The 14,880-nt window shown below is 36.6% G+C and overlaps 1 protein-coding gene across 1 annotated transcript in view; it reads right to left on the bottom strand.

The window, feature by feature from the left end:
* Positions 1 to 14,880, bottom strand: part of INPP4B (inositol polyphosphate-4-phosphatase, type II, 105kDa) — a 702,969-nt gene that overhangs the window by 85,952 nt on the left and 602,137 nt on the right. Inside the window, exon 22 of the mRNA XM_006887014.1 lies at positions 6,406 to 6,560. Within this exon, the coding sequence (XP_006887076.1) occupies positions 6,406 to 6,560 (155 nt within the window). The remainder of the gene's footprint in view (positions 1 to 6,405; positions 6,561 to 14,880) is intronic.

Genomic DNA, 14,880 nt, shown 5'->3' with positions numbered 1-14,880 from the left:
GGACAGTCCCATTCTACAACAGTGGCATCATGTAATATTTGTCCTTTTGTGACTGGGATATTTCACTCAGCATAATGTTCTCCAGAGTCAACCATTCATTCAATGAGTATTGATTGAGGATCTACTATCATACTGATTGCTAGAACACATGATCAGAGTTGAACTTCTATTGGTGAAGGGCCACCAAATCACAGAGACCTTCAATAAATAGAAACAAAAGACTAAAATATAGACTCAAAAAAACCTATGATCTTAAAGATGGCACAGGATCAATCAGACAACACTATGTTATATATAACACTGCCATGAATGAATGCAGACCTGAGTACAACCAAGAAAAACGACAGCAAAAATCCATGGGCATTGCCGGGGTCCTGGAGGCACAGTATAGAAAGGAAAAGAAGCCTCTCTACCCTGTGTAGCTCATTTTAGAGGAAGAACTTTCTGAACAACATCTGTACAAAGCTTTATTCTTTTTGATCTTTAACTTTTTCATTTCATTAAAAATAAGCATTGTAGTTCTGGTGAAAGTTTTACACAGCAAGTTAGGTTCTCTTTGAGTAATTTACACATAAAGTTATCAATGGCATTAGTATCAATGTTCACACTGTATTAACATCCTCATTAGCAAAATTCTGGTTGTTTAATTTCTAGGACTCTAGTTTTCCTGATCCCAACGTTTCATCTTTCTTTTAGATTAAATGCTGACCTTCTCTACTCCTAATGGCATAGGATAGGACAGGGTTCAGATCTGTTCATACGGTCACTGTGAGCCATACTTAATGTCACCTAACAACAACAACGAAGACAGTGTAATGGAGAAAAATCCCTTTATCTGGGTTGTTAATTTGCTTTTCTATTAAAAGATTATCTCAGGGGACAGTTTTGGTTCAAAGAATATAGTGTCTCAGAAAGTCTTCTGGTCTCAACAGTCTAGTTAGCCTGGTCTTTAAATTATTATCTTTTGCTCATTCATAAATAATTTGAAATGGTTTTCTCAATAAGCACAATATCATAGAAAAAGTTAACAAAAACTAGGAAAAATGAAAACCTTAGGAAAGTAGCATTGCTATTACAACTTTGGAAAACTCCAGAGAAAAATGGCCTGAAAACTAGTTAGAAAACTCCAAAGGTAGACTAGACTTATACTCCTAGTAAGTAGAATTTAAAAAGACTTCCATAAGCTCAAACATAAATATAAAGCCTTGTTTTCTCATCTAGGCTTGTGCCAAGAATATTTATTAAGTTACTTTAAGATAAATGAAAAATAAATTAGATTGGCAAATCCATTCCAAGTCTTATAAAATATGTAAGGTCCCCAAAAAATTAGTTTTAGAAAAGCCTCTGATGTGGCTCTGGGTCCATTTAAAAGTTACTGTCCTAATGATGATCTTCTGCAAAACCTATATGTGAAGCTCAGCCAGCACCTCCCTGAACTCCTCCCAAAACATACTTAACTGGAAAAATACTGTCAAAACTACCTTTTTAGGACCATAGTAATCAGTCAAAGCAAGAAACAGGCTGAGAAGAGTGTATTTATTTAAAAAACTACTGACTGTGATGAAAGATCGTTGCAGTCTGTGATTTCCTTTAGCTGGGCTACTCCCAGGCCTGTTTTTCTTGGTTCAACTGGCCTGGAGTTCTACAAGAGCAAGGCTGGTTGTAAACTATCAACTTCTTCAGAATGACTGTTATCAGAGTGGGGTGGGGGGTGGGGGAACAAACCACAACAAAACATGCCCAGGTGCTGTCAGAAACTATTGCTCATGGTTATAAATACATGCTAAAGGACAGCCCAACACTCACCTGAGGTCACAGGTCCACTTGCAACACTCAAAAGAATAGTGAAGTACCCATATATTTATCAGGGAGGCAATGAAGTAGGATATTCCTATGGGGCTTACTGGCTCCCATATGACCATGGCTAAACAAGTGGACCTTCCAGATGCTGATGTATTAATGTGCTACACTAGGTACACAAAGATACACTGGCAAAGGATGAAGGCCTTGCTTGTTTAAGCTATTTGAGTACACTTGTGACCAATTATTGACCACTGAGCTATGAATAGGAATAAAATAGATGGTAATGGGTTTATTTTTTTTTTTTTGTTTCTCTAAAGCTATGTCAGCAGAGGAGTTATCCTAAAAAGAAAGACTTAAACACAAGAAAAATTCCCACTGATTTAGACCATATTTTATATTTGCTAAAAATAGTAATCTTTCTTCAAGATTCTGTCTGAATAACAGAAAGCAACAGAATGAATTAATATTTGGATAGTTCTTGATTTATCTCATCAATATGAACATGCATTTTAACTAAGATGAGAGTATGCTCAGTGGCTTGATAAGATGATGAGTGTGATAAGATGGACTTTACAAATTAATATTCATGGGTAGATTTCGCTATCTAAGCTTTTAGAACATGGATGAATTATCCTTGTCTTCCATATACATCCTGAATTTTCCATATGATTTATACAATATTTTAACTAACAAAAATGGTTTAATTAATCAAATACATTAATAAGTAGTTTTAATGTTTAACATTTCATCTAGTGCATTAATATGTAACCACTGCAACTATTACCACTGTCATCAAATGACTTGGGCTCATCATGGTTGAGTGTGTAAGAGCAGAACTGTTTTGAATGGGGTTTTCAATCACTGATTTTTAAAAAAATAGACTTTTGAAGGCTTTCTTAAGAGGTGCCCATGACTAGACTTGACCCTCCAATAATTCAATTAAACTATGAGTATTCTAACTGCTTGTACCATCCAGGGTATGATGCCCTTGCCACTGAAAAGCTTCTCCTAGAAACATGCCCAAAGTATGTGAGATGAAGTTTTATCATCTTTGCCTTGGGAAGGCAGAGAGACAGTGAAAGAGAGGAAGACCCTCAACCAGACAGATTGATACAGGGAGTGTAGTAATGGGCTTGAGTGTGTCAGAGATTGTGAGGACGACACAGGATAGGACAGGGTTCAGATCTATTGTTCATAGCGTCACTGTGAGTCATACTCGACTTGATGACACCTAACAACAACAACACCATCCAGGGACTCTAAAAGGTAACCCAACTAAAAAGCTCAACACCCCACCAGTTACTCATAACTGACTCAAAGCTGACCTTCAAGTAGATTTTTGAGGCTATAAGTCGCACAGGAAAAGACTCTCCATTTCTCTCCCACAGATTCACTGGTGGATTTAAACCCTAGGGGGGATATAGTGCTAACCTTTCGGTTAGCAGGTAAACCTTCTGAAGACCATGTCATGAGAGTACCTTTCCAAAAGGAAACCAGGAGATCTGTGTTTAATAATGTTTATAATATTTTACATTTGAAACATCTTCACTAAAACATTTTCTAGAGCTCAGCTTTATTATTTATAAGACCAAGAGAATTTAACTTAATGTTTGAGGTGACTCTTTGATCTCAAATTCTATGACTGTCAGTTAAAGGTATAAAAAATACTCATTAACATCTAAGAATGTTTATAAGAAACTGACTCTGGCTTACTTTAACAAATGAAATTCATCTATAATTAACTTAGTATTTGTAAACACATGCACATTTGTAAATTCATTTAAAGAGCTTGTTTTCTTAAATGGCAAAACATTGCATTTGCAGCTTTATTTACAAGAGTTGCTAGGAGACTCTTTTTAATATATGACATGACAGTCAAACTCCATGTCATACTAATCACAAACAGAATTATAAGGATTATACTTAACTGAATTTTGTAGTACTTGCAAGATCATAATGTTAACAAATCACAATCATTGAATTGACTCATAGTTACCATGCAGGGCAAAATAGAACCACCTAGAGGATTTCCATAAAGCTGTAAATCTTAATAAAATAAGTTTACCTCATTTTTCTCTCCTGATGTGGTTGATGGATTTGAACTGTCAACCTTTTAGTTAGCAGTTGAATGCTTTCATTCACACACAGCACCATCAGAGTTCCTAGTTAACATCATAATCTCCTATACTTAACTCTTGTCATTTTTGGTAATTACGCATTGATTAATTACACATTGACTTAATTGCTATTAAGCCAATCCAAACTTGAGGCAATACTATGTGTGTTAGGGGACACCGTCTGTGTACCACAGGATTGTCAGTGGAGACTTTTTGAGAAGTAAATCACTAGGTCTTTTGTCTGAGGCAAGATCATTAGCTGTTTGCACCACCAAAGAACTCATTACACAGGGGCAAGTATGAGCCAAATAGTTTTCTTCACACATACCAGTTCATTTAATCCTCAAGGCATCCCTTAGAAGTGTTTACTATTATTACAGTCTTTGATTTACATATGAAGAAATTGAGGCATCAATTAAAAGGTTTCCTAGCTTTTCTGAAACACTAAGCAGTAGTAAGATAACTTGTTCAGAGATCAGCTGTGCTCCTACTCATTAAGCTATGATGCTTATGCTTATAAACCTTTGAGCCTGTGGCTCAACTTTCAGTCAAAAGCCAGGCAATTCTATATAGTGAACAATACCACTGGGGAGGTACACATTTAGACCAATCAACCACGTAGGAGCAAAAGGACAAGCAGTTACCCAAGGTCAAAAGTCAGTTGTCAGGAAGGGATAACGTAGAAGGTGAATGGAAATAAGAATCACAAGGAAGAAGTGCGAGGAGTGTTGTTACAATGTGGGGATAAATAATGCTGTACAACAAAATGTGTAAGAATGGGCTCAATGGATATAAGATTTGTTCTCATCATATGGTTTCTCTGAATAAGAGTTCACTAAAAGTGCAGCAAATTTTCATACACATGTATATATGCAAATTTTCACAATCCTATGTGCACACGCAATTATGTGTGTATATATATATATATCTACCTCAGAAAATAAATTAAAGATTTGAAATTTATGAAAAAATTATATTAACACCAAGACAGTAAAGATGAAGTAATTAAGGTCTAGGGTTTTTAGATAGAATTTCTAACAATTTAACAATAAAAAAGTAAATTATCATATGTACTATGTCATAAGCAAATATATTGAATTAATCATATCAGTTCTGACTAGCTTTATGAAATATAAATGTATGTATTTTCACTGCCTAACATGGATGACAGAGAAGATCTTCACATAACAGTATGTAGAAATTATCTTTTTAATTTATGGGCTGTTGCTTAACTCTACTTAAATAAACAAGCAGCAACTTGACATTTCAGCTACCTAATAAATTTTAGGCCATAGGTTTGTCTAGTTCCTACTTTCCACACAAAGGATCTTTGTTCTATCCTTGGGATTCTTTTTATGAACATTTGAAGCTTTCAGATTCAGATTCTAAATTTTCCATCTGTTAGCTCTGAGAGATTATTTTAAAAGGAACTTTATCCATCAACCAAATTGTCATACATACATATGGCTTAGATGTTCATGTCAGACTTCTAACTTATCTTCATACATTTATAAAAAATTAAGATAGAGCTCCATAGAACAAGGAAAATGCCAAGTGACATGAAATGGGGTTTAACAGAAGATTTCAGAAACATCTTATCAGGGCAAAGCAAATACAGGCAGAAAATGAATGAAAGCTAGCTCTGAACATCTCCAATGAAAGACTACAGTTGTTAAAAGGAAACAGAAGGTAATGACATGCGAGATAGGAAGCAATCTCATCTGGCCTGTCACATGACACTCATTTCTGGGAACAGGGCGCCTATTCCATGTTTCTTGGTGTGCTCCTGAGTCAGTCTTTGTAGCAAAGAGAGACTTTCACTTAACTTTTTAATTAACGTGTGTCCTTGCTGACAGACATTGTGACTCAGGCACTTTTCCCTTCCCATTATGGCTTACTCTTTAGATTTAATTACTGTGGAAATGAATCAAGAAACATGACTTCAGGCAGAGCATTTTAAATGTCTGAAGAGTAACAATTTTCATTTCCTATTTTAAAGCACCAGTGTCATCCTAGCTTTATGATGAATGGTATGAAAGTAAGTATAGAAAGGAAGGTACTAAACCCAGAGACACCACAGGCCTTGGGAGAATTGATGGTCTCACAGGTGCAACCTAGAGAGGCCTTTTAAAAAAACATGATCATTTAGTTTTATCTTGCATGTATTTGTAACTTACATGTGAGAATTCATTTTCAACTGTCATAGGAAATGTCCAGAGCCCTTTTAACTTAGCTCTAAGAGGGTTAATGAACTATATGCTTTATAATTAGGAATATACAGCCAAACTTTCTTTCATCATCTAAAATGATTAGGAGGAACATCTAAAATAATTTAATCTTTCATGCCATGAGCATTTAAATCATGGAAAGACAATTAAATTGATAAGTGCTTAGTTTTCCAATAGCACATGTATTTGATATAAAAAAAAACAGAAAACAAAACCTTCAAATGAACAAAAAAAATAGATGACATCATGTGAAATACCTTCTCATACAGTCCAGTGCCCTGATGAAGAAGTCCTTGTGCAACTGGTGTTCATCTCTCAAGATTGAGCACTGTTCCAGAGTCACTGACATCGATGTTCTGTCTTTGGCACTTTTACAGCAGGTGAAACGAATTCCATTGAGTTTGCGACAAATCTGTAACAAACAAACAAATATATATACAGCTTATTTGTTTTCGGATTAAGTGTTGGTCTTCTGTATACACTTATTTTGCTGTTGTTGCTATGGTGAGCTATCGAATCAGAAGTGACTGATCGCTGATGCTCCAGCAGGTTTTCAGAGGCCTTAAATGCCTGGGAGGAGATGGCTCATCTTCTCTGATAGAGCAGCCAGTGAATTTGAACCACATGCTTTATTATTGGCCACTCAATTTCTTGTCACGAGGCTACCAATGCTTCCTCCAAACACCTGTAGTTTGTAATAAATATGACTTGTTTTAATTTACTTAACCCCATTGTTCCTAACAAATGTTCATTAACTTCTAGTTCCCAAAAGATAATAAAAGAGATTTAATTTATTGAAATCTTTGTATAGGTGGTAGTCTCCAAATAATATAAATAGCTAAAATAGTTAGCTGTTATCCAAGAGGCTGGAGGTTCTAATCTACCCAGAGGCCCCTGTGAAGAAAGGCCTGCTGATATACTGCTAAAAAACCAGCCACTGAAATTCCTACTCTGACCCATATGGGTATCCATTAGTTGGAGTCAACTTGGAGACAATTGGTTTATATATAATATAGACAACTTCTAAAGCCGTATGAGATACTGTCTACCAGAGAATGCAGTGTCACCTGGGAAGGTGTCCAGTGCCCAGTGGTTAACAAAATAATCACAAACCAGAAGCAGTAACTTAACTGCAAAGGGGGTGGGCGAAGTACTATCCAGATGTGTTGTTTGTTGTTATGTGCCGTCGAGTCATTTGCGACTCATAGCAACCCTATTACAACAGCCCTAAACCCTGCTCTATCCTGTGCCAATCTCATTGCCTCTGACACACCCATCCCAATTACCCCAGTCACTCAATCAATCCACCTCATAAAGGGTCTTCCCCTCCTGTGCTGTCCCTCTACTTTACCCAGCATGATGTCCCTCTCTAAAGACCCGTCTCTCCTTACAACATGTTCAAAGTATGTCAGACGAAGCCCCAGAATCCTTGCCTCCAAGGAGTAGACTGGTTTAACCCTCTCTAGGATGAATGTTTGTTTTCTTGGCAGTCCAGGTACATTCAATACTCTTCTCCAGCACCACAGCTCAAAGACGTCAATTCTTCTATCCTCACTAGTCATTGTTCAACTCTCTGATGCATAACAAGTGATTGCAAAAAACCATGGCCTGTATCAGGCACACCTTAGTCTCCAGAGAGACACCGTTGCACTTGAGTACTTTAGAGAGGTCCCTAACAGCAGACTTTGCCATTGCAATACGTTTTTTTTATTTCCTGGCTGCTGGTGCCAAGATTGTTGACCGTGGAGCCAAGCAAACTGAAGCTGTGAACAATCTCAATCTCTTCGCCATCCAGATAGGATGGCTTATTTTATTTCTTAATAGCTAATATCTTCTGAGGTATAAAATATACCTTACTTAAACCATGATATCTTAAATTACCTTACAGGCATCTGAATGTTGGACAATGAATAAGAAAAACTGAGGGAGAATTTATATTTTTGACTTGTGCTATTGGCAAATAGTATTGAATATAAAATGGAATGCCTCTCGTAGATAACAAACTGTCTTTGATGACATATAGCCAGAATGCTCCTTAGGAATGAGAATACTGGGGGCATGTTATCAAGAGGGGTCAGTTCATGGATAAAGTGGAAAGTCAGTGAAAAACGGTACTCTTAATGAGATGGATTTGACATAGTGGGTGGAACAATGATTCTGAGCACAGCAGAAACTGTCTCCTTCTGTTAGACTTAGGAACACTATGAAAAGGAGATGATTTGATGGTGTTTAACAACAATGGCATAATTTCATTTTATATTGGGGTCTCAGAACCCTTGGAAATTGGCTTTTGTATCCATTGTGGTAGCCCTGGTAGGGGGGAACATGGTCTCCAGCTAACTTAACTGTGGACTCAGGGTTTTGAAAACCATCAATAGTTGTGGGACCAATATAAGAAAGTGTTTTCCATACTGTGAGAGATGGCAGCAACAGTGGTAGAGAGATTGTGAGCAGACTGTAGCACTGCTGTGAAGTGTTGTAGCAAAGTGTAACCAGAAGAACCCTGGACATAATGACCACAATTAAAGATTTTGCTTGCTGGATGATTGAAGGAAAAGCTAACATGTAACTACTCTGAAATAAAGTTTGCTGGATGACTGAGAAAACCAGAGGCTTCATGTATTTGTGCTGATAAACTGACACTGGGATTTAACTAATTGAGGAATTGTACCTTGTTTATCTGGCTGGGATTGCTGGCCTAAACCTGTGAGGTTTATCTAGTATTGTGAGGTATTCTTTACCTCACACACTCTACAGACTATTTCTCTAATTAAGCCCACAACTGTGAGTAAAATCTATGCATCTTGAAACAAACATTGAACCCAATGATTGACAAAAATAAGTGAAGGAGCATATGGGTTGGATATGCCTGATTAGGCACCTATTTATACAGTACTGTTTACATGGTACTATGGAGTTCTTTTGATAAATGTCAATGGTTGTAGAGGAGGCTTCAGGCCTTTCGTTCATAGGGACGCTATGAGTTGTACTCAACCGGAAGACAATCAACAACAACAACAACAACATGGAGCTCTGGGGGGCTTGTAGGAAGAAACCTCACCGCCATCCCAAAGCCATGAGGTTCAAATCCATCAGTTACACTGCAGGATAAGGGTGGGCAATCTCTTTTGTGCAATTAACTGCGTCCGAAAACCAGCTGGAGGATCAGCTATGAGTTGATTACAACTTGATAGTATATAACAAGAACAAGGTATTGATGGGGGAAGTTTGTTCTCCTTTATGAAGCTGGTAGAAGTCAGACTCAGCCTTCTCCTTGTTACCACTGCTCCTGTTACATATATTTAAGATACTTTTTCTTGTCTCAATTTTATTTTGTGAAATTTTAAACATATTCATCAAACCAGTGTAGCAGGAAAAGAAATCATTGACTAAGTCTAAAGATAAGAATAAATACATGGATAAAAAAAATTTCTTGTATGTTTACTGTATATCAGGTCCAACACTAAGAATTTTTTGATAGTTTTACCATTTTATACAACTTTACATGAACCTTAAAGACGAGTATAATTATTTTCATTTTATGACTGAGAAAGCTGAGGCTTAAATAAATTAAGTACCTTGTTCACAATAGAACAATGACAATACTCAATTGAAAGTCCAGCTTCCATTTGAAACATACTTAGTTTATGATGTACTACATCCATTTTTCCTGCTTTACTAGGTAGGAATCTCTGAGTAGAAAAATCTCTTCTCTCAGTGGTTTATTTACATAGGGTTTTCAGAGGCCTGCTATTTCAGAAGTGGATGGCCAATCCTTCTTCCTAGTCTGTCTTAATGTGAATGTTCAGATTTAGAGAAGTATATCCCTTGATGACTTTGAGCTGTGGTGCTGGAGAAGAGTATTGAGAATACCATGGACTGCTAGGAAAACAAATAGATTCGTCCTGGAAAGGGTTAAACTGGGTGGCTCTTTGGAGGCAAGGATTCTGAGGCTCTGTCTAACATACTTTGGACATGTTGTGAGGAGAGACCGGTCCTTGGAGAAGGACATCATGCTTGGGAGGGTGGAGGGACGGTGCAGGAGGGGAAGGCCCTCTATGAGGTGGATTGATTCAGTGACTGGGATAATCGGGATGGGAGTGTCAAAGATTGGCACAGAACAGAGCAGAGTTTAGGGCTGTTGTACATAGGGTCGCTATGAGTCGTAAGCGACTAGATGGCACATAACAACAACAAACATTGGTTTATGGTTAATAGATGGCTAGTTCTACTCCATTCTCTTCCCTGTATCAGAACAGGTTTCATCAATTATTGACTTTAGTGCCAACAAGGCAAATTAATTTCATTAGAGGTAAAATTAATGAGCTATAGAAAAAGGCTTGCTTCATAATTTGCCATCAGTGATACATTACTAGATGTCCAACCTAAAGACAAAAAGTAAGGTATTAATAATATACTTTATCAAGGACTTTCCCCTGGATTTCATTCTGATTCTGATATTTAAATTATGACTTCTATTTTCTTATTAATTTATTTATTAGGTATTTTCTCATTATTTTCAGTATAAGTTACTAGAGAAACATGAGGACATGATGTAATCATATAACTTTCTTCATCTAAAAAATTCTAATCCTTCCAAATATACTTATTTCAATTTTTAATATATAAGACAACAAAGCTTTAACTACATTCATAGCAATAAGAGAGTCAGATCTCAATGGCTATGTGTTTTTAAAAATAAATTATATAGAGGCTGACTAATTCTAGACCATCATAATAAAGGGAATAAGATAATAAAATGAATCACACAAATTTGGGGAGTTTTCTTTAGGTATGTTGTTGTTGTTACATACCATGGAGTTGGAACCATCTCATAGCTGACCCTTTTGTTTTCAGAGGGTAGTTAACTGAAGGAGAGGAGATTGTCCATTTTCCCCCCACAGATTGCCTGGTGGGTTTGAACATGTTGAGCTGGGAGCATAACTCTTTACCACTAAACTCAAACTAGTCAGAAATCTATGACTACAATGATCTACTCACTGAAAGTGATTCTCAGTGCATATGAAAGTTCTTTTTATTCTCTACTGTATTTTATTAACTGAGCAATATCACTATGGGGGGAAAGTTTGAAACACTGTGAGAATTAACAAAATGTGAGACAGATACAAAATGAGCAAGCACATGCTGTTGGAAAACTGGTGCTAGTAGACTTGTTTGATAAAAGGTGCCACATAACTTCAATTTGAAGAAAAAACATTAGTATCTCAGAAGTGCAAACAGTCAAAGTACAATAAAACGCTTGTACTTTAAAATTTATTGTCGTTCCTCTATGCACCTTTCTTTCCTAAGAATACTTAATATTTTAAATTTTAAATCAAGGCAAGTGTCAATTAGGTCAAAGTAGACAGATAGGGATTTTACTTTTATTTTTTATTGCCATAATTCACTTGAACTTTATGAGATTGAATATTGATTTTAACACAATTGATTGACATGTACCTTTTTAAAATTCTCCTATCTGTTGCTTAAATTCAATCAAGTCAAAATGAAATAGCATCATAATTTTCAAATATAATGTAAAATATCAAAAAAGCAGAATTTTATTAAATAGATTATAGGCAAAAATAAGAGATGCATAAATAAAAACTCTATGAAGAATGTCAAAAGGAATTTTGACATGTCTTCCACTAAAAAAATGTTTTTTTCAAAATCCTTTGTTTACTAAGAAGATTCTGAAACTAAGGTAGCAGTTAACAAGAATGTTGTTGCTGATTAAATGATGTTTTGTTGTTGCTGTCACACACACCATCAAGTTAGAGCTTACTCTTAGCTGACCCTCCAGCTGGATTTCAGAGGCAATACACTGCAGGAAAGGAGACTGCCCATTTTTCTCTTGTGGAACTGCTGCTGGATTAGAACTGAACACTTTAGGGCTAATAGTGCACACATTACCACTAAGTTATCAGAGGTCACAATAGAATGCTAAATTTGTACACCATGGGTATAGTGTCTACATGGAGACAGGGGATAATCAATTGAATGTTAAGTTGAATAAGCCATGTGGAGTCATAATGCACATTACAGAGAATTTTTTTGTTTTAAAGCAAACATGCAGTGTTCCCTGGCTCTGTTTGGACAACAGTTTCTTGGTCTAGGTGTAGAGTTTCTTGGAACCACAATTAAGACTTCTAGAATTCCCTTTCTTCTCATTAGGCATAGTTTGTTATGATCCACGCAGTCAAATGCCTTGGTATATTAGATAAAACACAAATAGACATTCTTCTCAGAGTTTTTGCTCTCAGACAAGAGTCATCTGACATCAGTAATACTATCCCTAGCATCATGGTCTCTTCTAAATCCAGCTTGAACTTCTGGCATATCTCTTTCAATGTACATTTCTAGCCATTTTTAATGATTCAGCAATATCTTGTTTGCCATGATATTAAGGATATTGTTCTACATTTTCTACATTTTGTTGCATCATCTTTCTTGGGAATGGGAATATTTATGGATCTCTTCCAGTCAGTTGGCCAGGAAGCTGTCTTCCAAATTATGTAGCGCAGGCTAGTGAGCATGTCCAGAACTACATCTTTAATTTAGAGCATACCAATTGTTATTGGTATCCCAAATATTCCTAGGGCCTTATTTTTTTTTCCCCCAATCCCTTCAATGCAACTTGAACTTCCTTCTTCTTCATCATTGTCTCTTTTATCATATGCTACTTCTTGAAATATTTCAGTATTGGCCACTTCTTTTCTATACAGTGACTATATATTTCCTCCATCTTCTTTTGATGTTTCCTAGATTATTCAAGATATATTCTATAGCATCTCTCAGTATGGCAACTTAAGGTTTGAGTTTGTTTTTTTAGCTCTTTCAGTTTAAGAAATACCAAACAAGTTTTTCCTTTTTTATCTCCATTTAGAGCTCCATGCACATTCCACAATAATACTTTGCTTTATCTTCTCTAACTGCCTTTTTAAATCATCTGCTCATCTCTTTTATTTTGGCGTGTCTTCCCATTGTTTTCTTGATGCTCTAGTACACTCTTTGGTCTCTTCTGACATCCATTTTGGTCTTTTCTTTCATTTTGATCTTTAATGCTATCCGTGGTTTAAAATTGAGCAAGGTGTGTGTCAGGGTTATATCCTCTCTCCACATCTATTCATTCTGTATGCTGAGCAAATCACTAAAGAAGCTGGACATTATAAACAAGAGTAGGGTATCAGGATTGAAGAGAGACTTATTAACAATATGTGCTATGAAGACGAGACAAACTTGCTTTCTGAAAGTGAGGAACACCTGAAATACTTGCAGCAGAGGATCAAAGACTAATGACTTTAATATAGATTATATCTCAACATCAAGAAAACAAAAATTCTCACCACTGGACCAATAGACATGATAGATGGAGAAAAAGCTGAAATGGTCAATGATTTCATATTCTTTGGATACACAGTAAACACCTTTGGATTTGGAGATGCATAGCATTGGGAAAGTCTGCTCTCTGGGATCTCTCCAAAGTCCTGAAGGCCAATGACATCAGTTTAAACACAAAGGTGCTCCTGTTTTATGCCACAATCTTTCCAATCACCTATTTGCATCGAGAGAGCTTACCAAGGAATAAGGATGACTGCAAAAGGAGCAGGCACTATATAGGGGTACTCTGGCTTCTACCAGCTTCATAAAGGGGAATTTTCCCCATAAATAATATCTATAGCATCATACACATAGCTATATAGTCCGACATGCCACTCGATATACTTCTGTACCTTTTTCTACCAATATTTAGGTTCAATGTTCATTGCAACTTGACTCACAGACTTTATTTGTAATTGTGTGGGTTTATCAGGGAAATAGGTTGGAAAGTCGGGGAGGCCAAGATTATTACACAATGTCAGTTCAGAATTAGTCCAAGCCAGATTAATAGTGAGACAAGATTCCTCAATTCATGAGAGACAGATTCTCAGTCAACGATTTATAGTCTAGGTTCAGTTCATCAGAAATATGCAAAAATCCCCCTCTGGTTTCCTCAATCATCCAGCAAACTTTATCACAGAGCAGTTATAAATCAGCTTTTCTTTCAATTATCCAGCAAGCAAAACCTTTAACTGTTGGCTTTATCTCCAGGAGTCCTCTCATTACACCTTGCCAGTCTCTTCACAGCAGTGTCAAAGTCTCTTCACCACTATTGTTTACTGTGGAAAGTTCTTATCATATATTGGTCCTATAGCTGTTGATGATTAGCAAGATCTTGTGTCCATAGCTAAAGTAGCTGGAGGTCATGCCGCCCAGTGGGGCCTAACGCAATGGCTATAAAGGCCAATGTTCAAGGGTTGTGACACATAGTGACAGAAGAATAATTGTTGCATTTGAGTTGCAGTGTTGGAGAAGAGTGCTTAATAGCCCATGAACCACACAAAAATCCAAATATACTTTTTTTGGGGGGAGGGGGAGGGTAGTGTGCCATAGTGTTCCTTGGGAGGCAAATATGGTGAAGGTTCATCTCATATATTCTGGACATATTGTTGGGAGAGACTATTCCTTGGAAAGAAACATCATGCTTGGAAAAGTGGAGGGTCAACAAGGAGAAGAAGACCCTCAATGAGATGGATTGATACAGTATCTGTGACAATGGACTAAAATGTATTGAGGATAATAAGGATGATGCAGGATTGGAAAGAGTTCAGATTTATTGTTCACCGGGACACTATGAGTCATATTCAACTCTATGACACTTAAAAAGAATATCAACAACATGACTGTGTGGA

The sequence above is a fragment of the Elephantulus edwardii genome, unplaced genomic scaffold (genome assembly GCF_000299155.1).
Source record: "Elephantulus edwardii isolate Elephantulus edwardi_28Jun2011 unplaced genomic scaffold, EleEdw1.0 scaffold00053, whole genome shotgun sequence".
Taxonomy (NCBI): domain Eukaryota; kingdom Metazoa; phylum Chordata; class Mammalia; order Macroscelidea; family Macroscelididae; genus Elephantulus; species Elephantulus edwardii.
The sequence above is the reverse complement of the archived record's forward strand: the minus strand, read 5'-3'. Positions and strand labels throughout refer to the sequence as shown.